Here is a 15,127-nt window from a genome sequence, read left to right as displayed (position 1 = left end):
TCCGGAGCTAGTCATTTCCTATTTCCAGGTGGATAAGGGCAACAATAATGAGTGCAGACCACACGCTGTACAGAATAAAACCTCTATAGGCAACATTACTGTACAAGTGTGTGCACACAGAAACACATACACACACATAGTTCGGCCATTTTGTCCCAGGCTGGCATTTGTCACACGACCACTGGACACCTAAGCATGGCCTGAGAAACTTTTTGACGACAGTAGTCTCTCCAACACTAGTTTCTCCCTCAACAAAAAGAAACTGCTTGGCTTCTGACTGCAGGTTCTTTCATAGATAAACCGATGAATTCCTCGATCTGCAGCTGGGCAATATTACGCACACAAACACACATGCACACACACACACAGGGGCCTCATTACTGTTCACACGCAGACAGTTGTGGTGTTTTTGTGTCAATGTTTAATGAGCGGGGGCTGTGAGTCGGGGGACCTCGCTGCTGTCAGGAGCTCCTGTAAGTCTGCCGCCGCCGCCGCCGCTGCTATACCACCTGTTCCGAGCCGCTCCCTCAAGACCCCCCTGACACACACACACAAAACACAAACACCTGACAAAATGCAGCGATGTAGTCATCCCGCAGCTCGGCTGACACGACGAAGCAAAAAGGGGTACTACCAGCGAGGGATAACATTTCCACATGACAGCGCTGCGGCAGGAGTGGCGCCCCCGCCACCCCGATTTGATTTCTCTGTGTGCTTCCGCCTGCCCACGTCCCAAAATAACGCACAACGTGCTAAACAAACTAGCTGCGGGATGGTTCTATTTGCTCAGTTCGATTTCTTCAGCATTTCAACCCGATGACATCATTCATCATTATTAGTCGTATTTTTTATCATCACAATGACAAAACTGAATGATTAAAAAGGGGGGAGAAACCACAACGAAGCACCAACTCAAAGAACCGTTGGCAAGTGACAGCAGGAGGGACTTGATGAACAAGGTTGTTGCAAAAGACCTAAAAACACAAGGGTGAAACGAAACCAATTACGAAGGGAAGCGCAGTGGAAGACGTCAACAACATTTCAAAAATTAACTTTTATTTAAACAAAAAAAAAGAAAAAAAAGAAAAAATCAATTATTGACTCATTAACAAGATTATAAAACAGTGATTTAGTTACATAAATAAATCGATATCGGCATATCAAATTTGAATTTCATAAGCATGTATACATGGGTCGTCATAATAAATAAAAAAAGGGGGAGAGCTTTCTACCCAAAAGAAAAAAAAACAGCTAGAAAGAGTCAGGAGGAAATTGTTGCGAGACACCGGACAACAACGTATGCACTTTTTTTTTCCTTTCTTCTTTTTTTTTAACTTAACCACCAGACACACGTGAGGAGCTGCTTTGTCGTCAAAAGCAGGACGAAAAGTTAATAACACAGCCATTCACGTTTTTTCCTTTCTTTTTCTTTTTTTTTTTGTTTTCATTTTTCTTACTAATTAAGGACACTAAAGCTGGACCAAGGTGGCTCGCCTCTCACCCCTTTGAACGCGTTTGGTTGTTAGACAGAATTCCTGTTTGGTTACGTTAAAGCGTTAAGACAAGGCAAGAAGAAAAGGCTGCGTTTTTTTTTGTTTGTTTTTTTGTCCAAACATACTTAAAACAAAGGACACAAAAATGACGGTGAGTAAAGGACAGACGTTGGTTGACGGGTGTGCGTGATATGAGACACAGTGTCGATTTTACTGGATGAGAAATGAATTTAAAATGGATTAAAGCAACAAAAAAATGTGTTACTGGCCCCCAGTGAGTACTTTTGACCTCCCTTCCTGGTCTGTATGCTTTAGTCAGCAGGAATGAAGTCTTGTCCTCCTGATATGTTTCCATCACCCAAAAAAAAAAAGCCCCAAAAAACAATAAAATAAAACAAAGACAGAAGAGAGAAAGAGAGAGCAAACTACAGCGGCTTCAAGTATTTCACATTACATAGAATACTCTGTATAAATTAGTTAACATAGACTTTCAGATCCTCCATATTCAGACATATACTATGGCATATATACAGAGTACAATAAATGCTCGCTCATGTTGTTGGGTTTTTTTTCTCCCCATTTTCCTGTAGTCAGTCGTTGGTTTTGTTCCGCCTTTTTTTTTTCTTGTGGAGGAAAAGAAGAAATCCCTGAGAACGTTCCGGTGGACAATTAGCGGAGCTTGCACACATTTTTTTTTTCTCTCAACAGTACAAAGTCTCATTGCAATGACTCACACACAGGGAAATGAATGACACTGGCCTATTAAAGAAATGGGGTGGGGTGGCAAAAAAAAAAGAAATAAAAAAAAAAGAATGGCGGAAATGAAATGAGGAGTGAGTGACGCGCCTGCTTGTAGCCAATGGGAGGGCAGGAATAAAAGCGATTGACGAACACTGTCTGTGATATTATGTGCCACAAATCTCCATCGTGACGGCACGTTTCCGCTGGGAGCAGGTTCCACACTGCAGCAATGAGGTAGTCGCTCCCCCTTCAGCGCAGCTCTACTCATTGGGCATAACAATAGGACATCGAGACAGTCCGATAGGAATATCCTTATGCTCACTTTTCATGAACACTTGTCAAAAAGGGTTTGTTTTTTTCACCCATGTGAAACAGATTGAAAGGTGAACAATGGCTGATTTCTTGTTTGTGTGAATGAATTTAGAAAACTTGCATAAACTGATGTTGGGTTATCAAGAATTTTAAAAAAAAAAAAAGAGGATAGCGGAGATACATGCTTTTCATTTGACAGCTATGTGGTACTATCAATAAACAAATGTGCTGTTTGTTTTGGAACAGGTAGATGATTATTGTACGTTTCTCAGTCAAAATCCCTCTTCAAAACGGGAACATTGAATGTTTTCTACAAGACAATCAAAGTCAAGATTCTTTGCGCCGGGAAAAGATGCCCCCAGGCATGACTACAGCATACTTACAGCATCATGACAACACCTATGCTGCTCACATTCAAGAGAGGGCATAATGTATTTAAAGTTGTTGGGTTTTTTTTTTTTTTTTGCAGGTAACATCCATCATTTTTCCGATGCACTTTGTCCTCACAAGGGTCGTTCTGGAGCCTGTCGCAGCTATCTTTGAGCAATAGGCGGGGGACACCCTGAACTGGTTGCCAGCCAATCGCAGGGCACACATAGACAAACAACCACTCACACTCACACTCACACGTAGGGACAATTTGGAGTGTTTCATTAACCTGCCAAGCATGTTTTTGGAATGTGGGAGGAAACCGGAGTACCCAGAGAAAACCCACCCAGGCACGGGGAGAACATGCAAACTCCACAACAGAGGAAGGCCGGAGCCGGAATCGAACCCTGCACCTCTACACTGTGAGGTCGACGTGCTAACCAGTCATCCGACGTGCCGCCCTGCAGGTAATATGTTTTGTCGAAAAGCAAAACATTTACAGACGAATGCTTCTAATTTGTGGCTGACGTAAGAATAATAAGAAGAACCGAGCACGTTGTTCTGAACAGGTGAATTATTGTTTTCCTTCTTTCTATTTCGTGACAGAAAATGGCAACAAACAGATAGATGCCCTCAACATCCAATCGGATTATTCCTTGATGCTTTTCACACTCATTAGGTTCATGGCACACTACCCGCATAATATCGTTCAAGGTTATCGCCTCCAATGAAAAGCACATATGTCCAAGTTTGTTTTCCAGGTTTCATCTGGAAAAACTTGAATGACCCCCAAGATTACTCCAAACAGCTCAGTCAAATGCAGCCGACAAGCTGCAAAAATATCCCTCTGATATCATCCATCTGGAATTTCGATAGCGCTCTCATATCGGATTATGCAAGTGTACCGAGTGTTAAAATCGAATGCAGGTTGGATTATAGTCGAATGCGCCACAGCTGCAGATCGCCGCATGCATCACATTACACAGGTGTGTGCTAAGCGCACGGTCATGCATATTGGCGCTGAGAGAAAACTAATGCTTGCTCAAGCGCTGCGAAAACGCTGATGGCGACTTTTTTTTTAACTGTGCAGTGCTGCCTGGTGCCCCCTGTTGGAGGGGTCCGGGGGAAAAAGAGGAGGTGCTCTGTGTGTGATTTTAAAGCCTTAGTTTGTCTTCCGAGGATGCAAATTTTTTGATTCGTTCTTTTTAATAACACGAGCGCTACTGTGGAGGGCCTTCAGCCACATACGGGTGCATCTCAACACGCTGGAAAATGGTAGAAACGTTTTGTGTCAGAAGTTCAATTCAAAAAATTCCTTTTCAGTTTTTAATGGACAGATTTGGGCCATCTCTTTTCTGGATACGGTAAAACAGAAAAACAGGATGGACAATTATGTCAAAATAATATGATTAAAATTATTAATTTTAATATGTAACATTGTTAACTTTAATAATTTAAACCATTCAAAATTTTAAGTAATTACAGAACCAATTATTTAGTAACGTACATTTCATTGTATTGTTTACATTTAAAAAAATCTATTTTCAAAGTGATTGAGGCAACCAATATTACAGGACCCTCGGTAGCTTGCTCGGCCAATTCCTGGACTGTTTCTTACGTAAAATCTATTTCACGAAATATTTCATTCTGTGTCGTGAATTCTGGAATGGACTTTTTGAAATCAACTCCTGAAAGACATGAACATTTTCGCGGCTATTCTCGTGTACTAAGATGCACCTGTAGAACTCGACAGAGAGAAAAAAAAACAATGTTTCAAAACAAAATTACGTCGTTCTCCTTTCATACGCACGCAGACACACAACATTCACAACGTGACAAATTTCCTCTCTCGTTAAAAAAAAAAACACTTCTGTACACATAGTAGTAATATTATTATCAATAATAATAATAGCAATAATGTTTGTAACGAGAACAACAGCAAGAACAATAATACCGCGTGTGGCTCTGTGGAGTTTGTTTTTCCTTTTCCGCTTCATCACTTCATTTCGATGTCCTCTCTCTCTCTTTCTTTTCTTTTTCTTCCCCGGAAGTTCCAAAAAAAAAAAAAAAAAAAAAAGGCAGACTCGAGTTGGTAGAAAAGTAGCGGAGCTTAGCCGAAGCGCTCCCTCACCAGCATCATGAGTTTCTTTTTGCCCTTGTAGATCTGTTTCAGGTTGTCTATGAACTGCGTGAACTGGATGTGTCCGTCGTGCGCCATCATGAAGGTCTCGCGCGCCTTGCCCAGGAACTCGATGAACTCGCTGTAGTGGCGCGGGCTGATGTGCGTGAGGCGCGAGTGCGTGGTGTTGATGTAGGCTCCGATGGTGGCGTCCAACAGCTGCCTTAGCGGCGCCTTGTCCAGCGACATGAGCTTGCCCGAGTTCCGCCGGCTGTGCAGTGCCGACACCATGCCCGGCGTGGTCAGCGTGCAGCGGCGCAAGATGTCCGACAGCACGGTGGCGCACTTGACGCTCTTCACCACCAGGGGGATGACGGCGGCCAGCTCGTTCTTGCCCAGCGAGTGGCTGAGTGCGCAGGCCCACAGCACGTCGTTGATGGCCGGATGCGTGTCCTGGTTGTAGCTGAGGTTGAGGTGCGCCATGGCCAGCGTGGCCAGCTTGTACGCGCGCATGGGGTAGCCGCGGTGCTCCATGTAGCGCGCGATGGTGAACAGCTGCGTGTAGCTCATCCCCGTGGCGGCGGCCTCCAGTACAATCTGGTAGGCTGTCTCGAAGGCAATGTGGTCCTTTTCGCAGAGCGTCAGAGCCGACAGGGCGCAGTTCTGGGGGTCCTTCATGGCGCACTGCAGGGCCAGGGTGCGCGCCGACGAGGCCAGGTTCTCCTGCTGGTGGCAGTCCAGGTGCAGGCGCACGATGGTGCTGTTGGACATGACCGTGGTGGCCACGATGCTGGTGGCCTCGGTGGGGGTGAACAGGGTGAACCAGCTCTGCATGATGCTGTCCAGTGCGTACACGCCTGACGCAAACACACAACACACACACACAGAATCAGAATATGTATTCATTCATTCATTCATCTTCCGTACCGCTTGATCCTCACTAGGGTCGCGGGGGGTGCTGGAGCCCATCCCAGCCGTCTCCGGGCAGTAGGCGGGGGACACCCTGAATCGGTTGCCAGCCAATCGCAGGGCACACAGAAACAAACAACCATTCGCACTCACACTCACACCTAGGGACAATTTAGAGTGTTCAATCAGCCTGCCACGCATGTTTTTGGAATGTGGTAGGAAACCGGAGCACCCGGAGAAAACCCACGCAGGCCCGGGGAGAACATGCAAACTCCACACAGGGAGGCCGGAGCTGGAATCGAACCCGGTACCTCTGCACTGTGAAGCCGACGTGCTAACCACTGGACTACCGGGCCGCCCATATGTATTTTTAAAATTTGAAATATGCAAGCGCAACAAATAAAATATAACCAAATCGTTCCAACTTGGAGTATATCGATTATTGAAGAGGTATACATTTTAGAAGGAAATGGCATATTTATGGTACTGACCTGCTCATTCGCTTTTATGCATAATGCCAACAAAAAAGTCATTGCATCACACCCTGTCAAATTGAGTGGTACCGTATCGAATGAAGTTTGGCATTCGCGGTCTTGTACAAAATGCTACTTAAATAAGGAGAGACAAAAGTCGGCGAGCTCACTTACCAACTTCGGTGGCACATGTGACTAACCAGCGCACCATTTCCCGCCGCCTCCAGTTCAATGTGGACAGTGTTATTCTCATCACCTGATCATAACCAAAACAAGAATGCGTAAAGAGTCGCTAAATAAGGTAACATGAATGAAATATAGAGAGTTTAGACTCAAAATAATTTTTGGTCCTCTGGTGTTGTAATGAAGTGGGCGGAGCCAAATGGCGTTGAGCGCCTCAGTTACCTGCAGTCCGAGCTCCAGAGCAACTTTTAGCAACGTGATGTCGGGAAGGCTGTCCATCAAAGTGGCGATCTTGAACGCGTCCTGCGCCAGTTTGAAGATGTGAGACGACGAGTGGATGTTTTTCTGGATGGACTCCAGCACCGTCTCCAGCCTGCGACTGTCACCTGAGACGTCAAAGGAACCCAAATGAACAACTGATCTGGATTAGCTACAACACAGGTGGGCACAACCGCGGCTCCAGTAAGGACGAGGACTGTTGCAACCATTAATCAATGACTTAATCACCAGGAAATAATAATTATTTGTGAAACTCGATTAATCAAAACCGTGTTAGGTGTTTAGGCGTGTGCTGTAGTGCGCACCTTTGGCGGCGGTGAGCATGGTGGAGGCCAGCTCACACTGCTGAGACTCGATGTGGCTGAGGGTGAACCAGCGCGGATAGCGGTTGGGCACCACCGACACGATGTGGTGAGGCCGGGACAGGTCGCCGGACGATGCTGTTGACTCTAATACGGGCAACCTGAGTGGTGGTGGTGGTGGTGGGGGGGGGGGGGGGGTCGACGAAAGCACATTATGAGATCACAAAGGGTATTTTCACTTGGTGTCTAATCTCTTTTGTTGCTCGCTGTTTTGACGTGAATGGCTGTGTGTGGAGTTATTTTGAAGGGACAACATATTTGCACTATTGCACAAGTTGTCACGCGTTATTCTCTGACGCAGGCCGTCCACTGCATGAATCATATTTTATAGAGCCGAGAGAAGAAAAAAAAATGAGCTTATTCAGGTTACTTAGTCCTGGTCATGCACAACCACTTGTTGCTATGGCAAATTTATGAGGCAATGACAGAGACAGAAAACAGGAACAGGAACTCCAAAGGAAACAGTAAGACCAAGCAGGAACAAAACAAAAACTGGTTGCAGAGAGAACCAGCTGGGACAGGAACAGGAACTCACAAGAATACAGTGACACAGAGACATCTGGAACCGAAATTCAGAAGGTCACAGAGAACGCCACTTAATAATAGCAACTTGGAAGGAAACAGACGGCCAGCAGGAACAGCAACAGAGCCAGCAGGAGCAGGAACATAAACTCAGATGTTAACTGAGAGGGATAGCACGAGAACGACAACAAATTCAGAAGGCCAAAGAGAGTGAGACAGCAGGAACAGGAACCAGAAGGATATAGTGGGAGCCAGCAGGAACAGGAACTCAAAAGGACACAGTGAGTGACAGCAGGAAGAGTCATTTAGAAGGTCACAGAGAAAGCCAGCGGGAACAGGAACAGAAATTCAGAAGAACACAGGTAGAGCCATCAGGATCGGGAACTCCGAAGGAAACAAAGCGAGCCATTAGGAACAGCAGTGAGCAATAGCAGGAACAGAAACTCAAAGGAAAATTGAGATCTGGCATGAGAAGTCAGAGGGAAACAGAGAGACAGCAGGAACAGAATATCAGACTCGCGAGAGACGCACAACTTTTACAAATTACAAGACACGTTTATATTACATCTGGAATACTCTGTATTACATATAAAGCATATCTGCTGGATGCGGGCTGGCCGGAATATGAATCACAAGACGAAACACATGAAGACTTTGAAAGGCACTTGAAAATGAAAGCGTGATTTGATCACAGTTAGCCTGCGCCTGCAATTCCACCTCAAGTTGAGCGAGCGACCGAGCATCACTGACTACTTTCTCCACTCTAATTCCTCCCAATCAGCTCAGAGCCAAGCAACACCTGCTGCGGACAGAGGAGCCTCACCCTCCCGTCATCCTCATCATCGTCACGGCAACACGGAGGGGGGGGGGGGGTCGCCGAGTCTTCTGCGGAGCCTCATCTCCCATTCCGCTTCACGCTTGCGCCACGGCTCACTTTTCAAAAGGTCTCGTCCGCTTCACAAGGCAGCAACCTGGCCTCCTCTCCACCAATCACAAAGCTAATTGAGTCCGTGGGGAAATTAAGCGATTCACCTTCCAGCCGCACAGGGGCTGGACACACATCAAACAAATACCGCCACACACACACACAAACCTGCCCTTTTGGTACACATCAAAGCAGCCTGGTAAAAGCAATGCGATGCTAAATGCCAACTTTCAATTCCACCGCATGTGATGATGTCCGGTATGAAGGCATGTTCCAAACCACCCCACTTTGTGCACCACAAGTAACTTCTGCATTCAAGTGGGAAGGCAAGAACTACCCTGTTGCTGGTATACGCTGCTGGGAAAAAAATATTTTGTTTTTTTCCAGGAAGTCCAAGCAACTTTTGCCATTTTTCTAAATAAAGGAGACAGACAGTGAACACCCGCATTGAATCTATTAGCAGTCTACTTTGCCATTATAATTTGCCTGCAGCTCGATTCTGACCGGAATGAAGAGATCAGAACATACCGTATTACTCCAGTCCTTGAGGCTTTACACTGGCTCTCAATCAGCTGTAAAATAGATTATACAATTCTGCTACTGTTTTTTAAAATCACAGAATGCTTTGCTTCTGCGTGTTAACGGTTGTGTTTCTAAATGTGAAGGACACCGAGTTGCTGTGTGTATATATGAAATGTGCTACATAAATAAATTTGCCTTGCCTTGCCTGAGAGTACATTTGCAAGTGTTGTTTTAAAATTTCACACACGCCAGCAGGAGGTGATATAACCCATGTTGAGATACATGCAACAGTGTGAACATTTTCACTTGCTGGCAAAATTGCATTTTTTTGTTTTGTTTGTTTTCTGGATGGTCAAGGAACAGCCGGGTTCCTTCCTCTCACGCCATCCCCAAAACAGGCGCTTAGAGCCTGGGCCACACTGGGGGCCCTTCTGGAAGATTCCTGGGGTGCGGTAAAGCAAAGAAAAAAGGGCCCCGGGTTGAAAAAAAAAAATGGAGGCCTCATCAACATTCCACGTTTTGTTTGGTTTGCACCAGAGAGAGCCAGAGGGCCTCTGCTGGATGGGAGCTCAAGAGGGCGACCGGGACCGTTGAAAATTAACCTCCTCAACGTGTTGGGGGTGGAAATTCATCCTGGGCTTTTGTTGTTCCGTATCCTTTTCAAGGACTGTTGTGCAAGCGTTCACTCGAGCACAAGTACAGTAGGCCTCCGACTGTGGGATGCAAAATGGCTGCATAGAAAACATCTCTGAGCAACGTCTATCCATCCATTTTCTAATGTTCTTTCGAGTCAAATGTGAACCAGAGCCTATCCCAGCGGACTATCGGCGGTGGAGGCAGGTTCACACCCTGTCTCTAGCTACCGGCCAATCGCAGGGCTCCTACAAAACAAACAACCATTCGCACTCACATTCACACCTACAGTGGTGTGAAAATCGCTTTGCCTCCGTCCTGATTTCTTTGCACGTTTCATCAAACAAATTTAAACAGACAGGGGATTGCAAATATTAACGGACAAAATAGCGGTTGTACCATTGTGCTTAAAAAAAAAAAACCCAACAACAAAAAAAAAAAAAAAGAAGCTAACTTTTAAGCCACGTCAGCCACAAAAATAACAAACATGTAGAAAAACACTGAAACCCCCCCTCCTAGCACATCACGGTTTTACTTCTGATCCCGAGGCCCCCGGATGAGGTATCTGGTCAGCATCACCATGACGACCAACCCTCCCATGTGTCACGGTCCTTTCCTCATCTCGACTGTAAACACCCTTTGGCCCTCGTCACTCCTCAAGCGCTCATCCATCAGCTAAGCCGCATATCCGCTGACAAGAGCCACGTCCATACATAAATCGTGTCGGGATGCCCCTGGGACTGTCAGTTCTGTTCACTTTGCAGAATGTTACAGAGGGTTCAAATGGTCACTTTATTAGGGACTCCTGCGCAATCGATAGCGGAGCTGTTCTGAACATTTTTCTTTGAAAAGAGGAAAACATCATGAGGTGTCTGGCCCAATTTAAAGCCAATGTCATTGCTTTCACATTGTCGCAACGTGAGCATAAACAGTGCTGCGTCGGCAGAGATTATGCGGCGGATCAAAGGTTGTGGATTATAGCGAGGATCTCGCTTCATTAGCATTGCAAGTCTCGTATCGCCTATGGAAATCTCGTATGATAATACCAGGCGCTTTGGATTCAACTACTGGGCTTCGTTGGGGTGGAGATAAGGAAAAATGTGCAAGAGCAACAAGATTCTGCTCCTTCTTCATCTTCTCCCATACTAAATTTTTAAATTTCAAGTCCGGCACACTCACGATTCAACCAGCGAGCTTCGCCTTGCTTTTTGGTCTGTCCACGCTGGGGTTGCCGGGGTCACTTGTACAGTTTAGGATGAGATTATCTTTAAAAACGATGATTAAAAGCACAACCTAACTGCAGCAGCACATATGCAAATGTAATCTTGACTTTTAAATATTTTCATAGAAAAATAATTACACGTGGGGGATTTTCACTCGGCGGTACCACTTTACAGTAAGAGAAATGTTGTTAAATTGTGTCTAAATTGATTAAGTGTATTTCAGACGTCAAATGTTGGTATGTACTCTCGCTGCCATCCGATTAAAAGGCTACAGCGAAGCAGCCCTGAGAAACACAAAGAGCATGGAATGTGAAAAGGTCTCTCTCTCTTTCTCTCGCTCTCTCTCACTTTTTCCCTCTCTGCGTGTATCAATGATAACGTTATAATGGGACCATTAAAATAGCCCTGGCTCCTTTACCTTCTCCCCTATATTTAACTGTCCACCGTCCCCGTGGGAGCGGTGAGCTATACGCTCTCGTATTACACTACGCTACATTACACACATTCATTATGTGCTGAGTAGACACCGTCGGGCTCCCAGGAGCACCCATAAGTGGCCCGTATTTTTCTAAATCGGCCTGTTTCGTACCACAGCGGGGCGTACGGAGGCGTAACAAGTGAGGGTGGCTGACTCCGGGAAAAGTTTGGGGAGGCTTCGCTGGTGAGCGGAGCGCTTGACTAACCTTGAATTCATCCGAGTGTGGTGCGTTCGCTGTCCCAGTAAAAAGTGGGAAAAGCCCACTTCGATCAAGAAATCTTTCACAGACACCCCCCCCCCCCCCCCCCATCCCCGCTTCTCATTTTCGGCTGGCCCTTTTGCATACAAACCCGTGTGTGTGTGTGTGTGATCCCATCCTCCTAATTACAGCCACACTAATTACACTCTCATTCATGTAATTAATATTCACTGATCCAGGTCCCGTGAGTCACAACATCAAAACACAGCAGCGCTGTCTGATTAACACACACACACACACACACACGTGCGCAGGCTGTAGTCTGGTGAGGACATGACAAGATGTCAAACAGGGCATGACTGTTCTATCACTATCCTGAATGAATTATCCAGTTCAAATGGTTAACACTGAAACTTCTAGATTTATTAAACAAAACTCTGGAAAGAGGTGCTCTGCTGCAAAGCTTTGTTAGGCTCATTTTAAACATTTTTAGAGGTGAAGTCTTCCAAATAATCCTCTAAACACAGTATTTAGATAAATTGTTTGTGGTCAGAGTAATCAAGCTAATTTGTTCACTTAACAAATCAAATGTTTGTCTCCCTTAACTGCTGCGAGTGCAATGTTACCCAATCACGAAGTTACGTTAGAGAGACTTCAATATTTTCTGATGGTGAGCATCAACAAGAATCAATCATGCAATAGACGAGGACTAAAGTGCTGAATTTTATCATTCATCAAAAAGTGTTGCCTAATCATATGCAAAAGTAATGCTTGGCCTGCTAGGGCTAATTTTGCCATTTCTGCTGGCTTCTACCTCAGCAACATCCTTGACACTGAAAAACTGTCTGCTATGCACCATTTTATTCTCACCTGCCTTCGTTCTTTATGGCATTCACCTAACTACCTTGTTGTATTAGCAAGTTGCTGAAAAGTGAACTTGGAATGAGCGTAAAAGACAAAATTCAAAGCGGTGATGGCAAAACACGTTGCAGCCTTGCAGACTTGTCTAACACAAACCTACTCTGGCTGAGAGCACTCTGCCAGTCGTGCGCTCTGCAGGCCCTTGGCATGCGCACGCGCAGCCCACCGTGAACTGTTTTGCATGTAGGCTCCCCTAAAAGTCATACTGTATTTGTTGAACAGTCGTCTGTAATTATGTTTTGTCCAAAGACGGCTGTGTAAATAGGAAATAATGTAGGAATTAGAACCTATTAAAAAAATATGTTGGGCGCAGAGGAAATGAAAAGTGTAACAATCATCAGGTATAATAATTGCACATTTAATATTATTTCCTCTTCAAAGTTGCCCTATTTCTTGCCTTTACCAGCTTTGTTCTGACTTTACACTTTATGCACGCGTCTGTGCATGCGTGCGCACGTGTGTATACGACACAGTCAGCTCGTGGAGTGGATAACGACGCAGTTGTGTCACCAGAGAGCAGTGCTCCTCTGCTTAACGGCCCCCGATTTGTTTGGTGATGACTCAGCAGATTATGTGCTTAATATTCATGCTTGTGTGCATTAATTGGCCCCAAAGTCTAGCTCTCAATCATTCACCATCGCCCTCTCCTCAAATAGAGAGTATGTCAGTAGGTGAGAATTGCTTTGTGTCTGCTCAAGAGAAAAACAGGCAGTTTTAAATATTAAAAAAAACAAAACAAAACTCTATGTGTGTGTGTTGCATCACTTACCGCATGGCTCTCAGTGCAATTTTGTACGCCAGTTCAGCGTCATGAGGTAGGAGGGAGGTGAAGAGATAACGGGCGAAGGTGTGCATGGGGACGCTCTCTCGATGGACGATCTCCCCAAGGCCGGAATACGGACCAGCTGCGTGGACCCAATGGAAAGCACAGTGCTTATTTAGCCACTGTAAGTGAATGCAAATGCAAATACAGTCCCCCCCCCCTTAATGCTGGGTAAACACTCTGGATTGCCTCAATTTTATGACATCCAATGTCCCTTTTAATTGTTAATTGTTAGAACGCTACTTGCGTTTATAACGTTGGATGATATGTAATGTTTCACCGTTGTTTTTATGTGAATATAAAAAGCCTATACACATTCCAGAAGGCTGTTAGAAAAGCGATTTGTTCAAAATCCGAAACTATTTTATTTGCCCATGACCAGGGGCTATAATACACTCTTGCAGAAATACAGGTGTTACAAAAATGGACCATGATACATGTTTTCAAAACCATCATTAACTCATTCAGTACCAGCCAATTCTGAACCACGTCTGAAAAGACGTTTAAAAACGTCTTTGGGAGTGAATGAGTTAATAATTAATATTTATTCATGTTAAATGGGAGTCAGCACACACCCGGCACTATTTAAAGTGCTTGTGATTGACCGCCCCCGCCCAAAAATCAATTCAACAATATGCTCATTTGTCTAAACACTGCATTCTGATTCATATTGCGTTTGTGGAATGAGTTTAGCAGCAATATTTTTAGCCATCTCAGGGGGCGGCCATTGTGCCACTTTCTTTCAAATGAAAATGACAATCACAGTTGCTGAAATCATGGCTCACCAGTTTTCTGAAGCTGAGCCATAACTGGTCGCTACCTGAGCCCTGAGCAACTGTGATGTCATTTTCCAAAGACAAAAAGTGGAAAAATGGCCGCCCCCTGAGATGGACAAAAACGGGCGGATTTAACTCGTATTGCACAAACGAAACATTAATCACAAAGCCGTGTTTAGACAAGTGGGGCTGCACAGAACATATTCTTGGAAAGAAAATGTTTAGGTTGACTTCCCCTTTTACCGCAAAAATGTGAACGCGTTTATTGGTTTTTGCTGACTTTGGGTGAAAGGTGGGTACACCCTTGTCTGGTTGCCAGCCAATCGCAGCGCACATGGAGACAAACTTCCATTCACACTCACATTTACACACACACACAGCCAATATGGCGTCTTCAATCAACTCAACATGTTCGTCTTTGTATGTGGGAGGAAGCCGGAGGAAAGCCAGACGAGAACAGTGGTGACATGCACACAAGTGTACTTTTTTTTGGGGGGTGGGGGGTGATTCATACCTGCTCATTGTCTACTTTCAAATTATTTTGACTCTTCCTTTCCCCAAAGGAGTTCTGGAGTTTATTCAGGTTTCTGATTGGCTAAAATGGCCTAAAGGTTCAATGATAGAGCACCATGTGTGATGTGTTTTCACGTGGGTTGAGATATTTTTAACCCTGTAGTGAGAAAATAATGTGTTTGAAAATAGTAAAAAAATCCACATGGATGTAGTCATACAGTGGTCTCTCCGTTTTGACCACGTGGTGTTTAAACAAACAATTATGTTAAAAACCATATGCTCGTGCTCGGCCTTGCACTCTCGCTCATGTCCCACCCTATGCCGTTGTCTCTGGTGGGTTATTTTAAACCCC

At 45.0% G+C, this 15,127-nt stretch overlaps 1 protein-coding gene across 2 annotated transcripts in view; it reads right to left on the bottom strand.

Moving 5' to 3' along the window:
- Window positions 1–1,035: 1,035 nt before the first annotated feature.
- The window catches only part of LOC127602371 (zinc finger SWIM domain-containing protein 6), a 60,361-nt gene continuing 46,269 nt past the window's right edge, over window positions 1,036–15,127 (bottom strand). For both annotated transcript variants that reach the window (XM_052068438.1, XM_052068439.1), the window contains exons 10-14: window positions 13,433–13,568; window positions 7,184–7,341; window positions 6,822–6,985; window positions 6,591–6,672; window positions 1,036–5,891 (exon numbers count right to left, since the gene is read on the bottom strand). In XM_052068438.1, coding sequence (XP_051924398.1) covers window positions 5,026–5,891; window positions 6,591–6,672; window positions 6,822–6,985; window positions 7,184–7,341; window positions 13,433–13,568 — 1,406 coding nt within the window. In that variant the 3' untranslated portion in view covers window positions 1,036–5,025. The remainder of the gene's footprint in view (window positions 5,892–6,590; window positions 6,673–6,821; window positions 6,986–7,183; window positions 7,342–13,432; window positions 13,569–15,127) is intronic.

The sequence above is a fragment of the Hippocampus zosterae genome, chromosome 6, assembly GCF_025434085.1.
Source record: "Hippocampus zosterae strain Florida chromosome 6, ASM2543408v3, whole genome shotgun sequence".
NCBI classification, from domain to species: domain Eukaryota; kingdom Metazoa; phylum Chordata; class Actinopteri; order Syngnathiformes; family Syngnathidae; genus Hippocampus; species Hippocampus zosterae.
The sequence above is the reverse complement of the archived record's forward strand: the minus strand, read 5'-3'. Positions and strand labels throughout refer to the sequence as shown.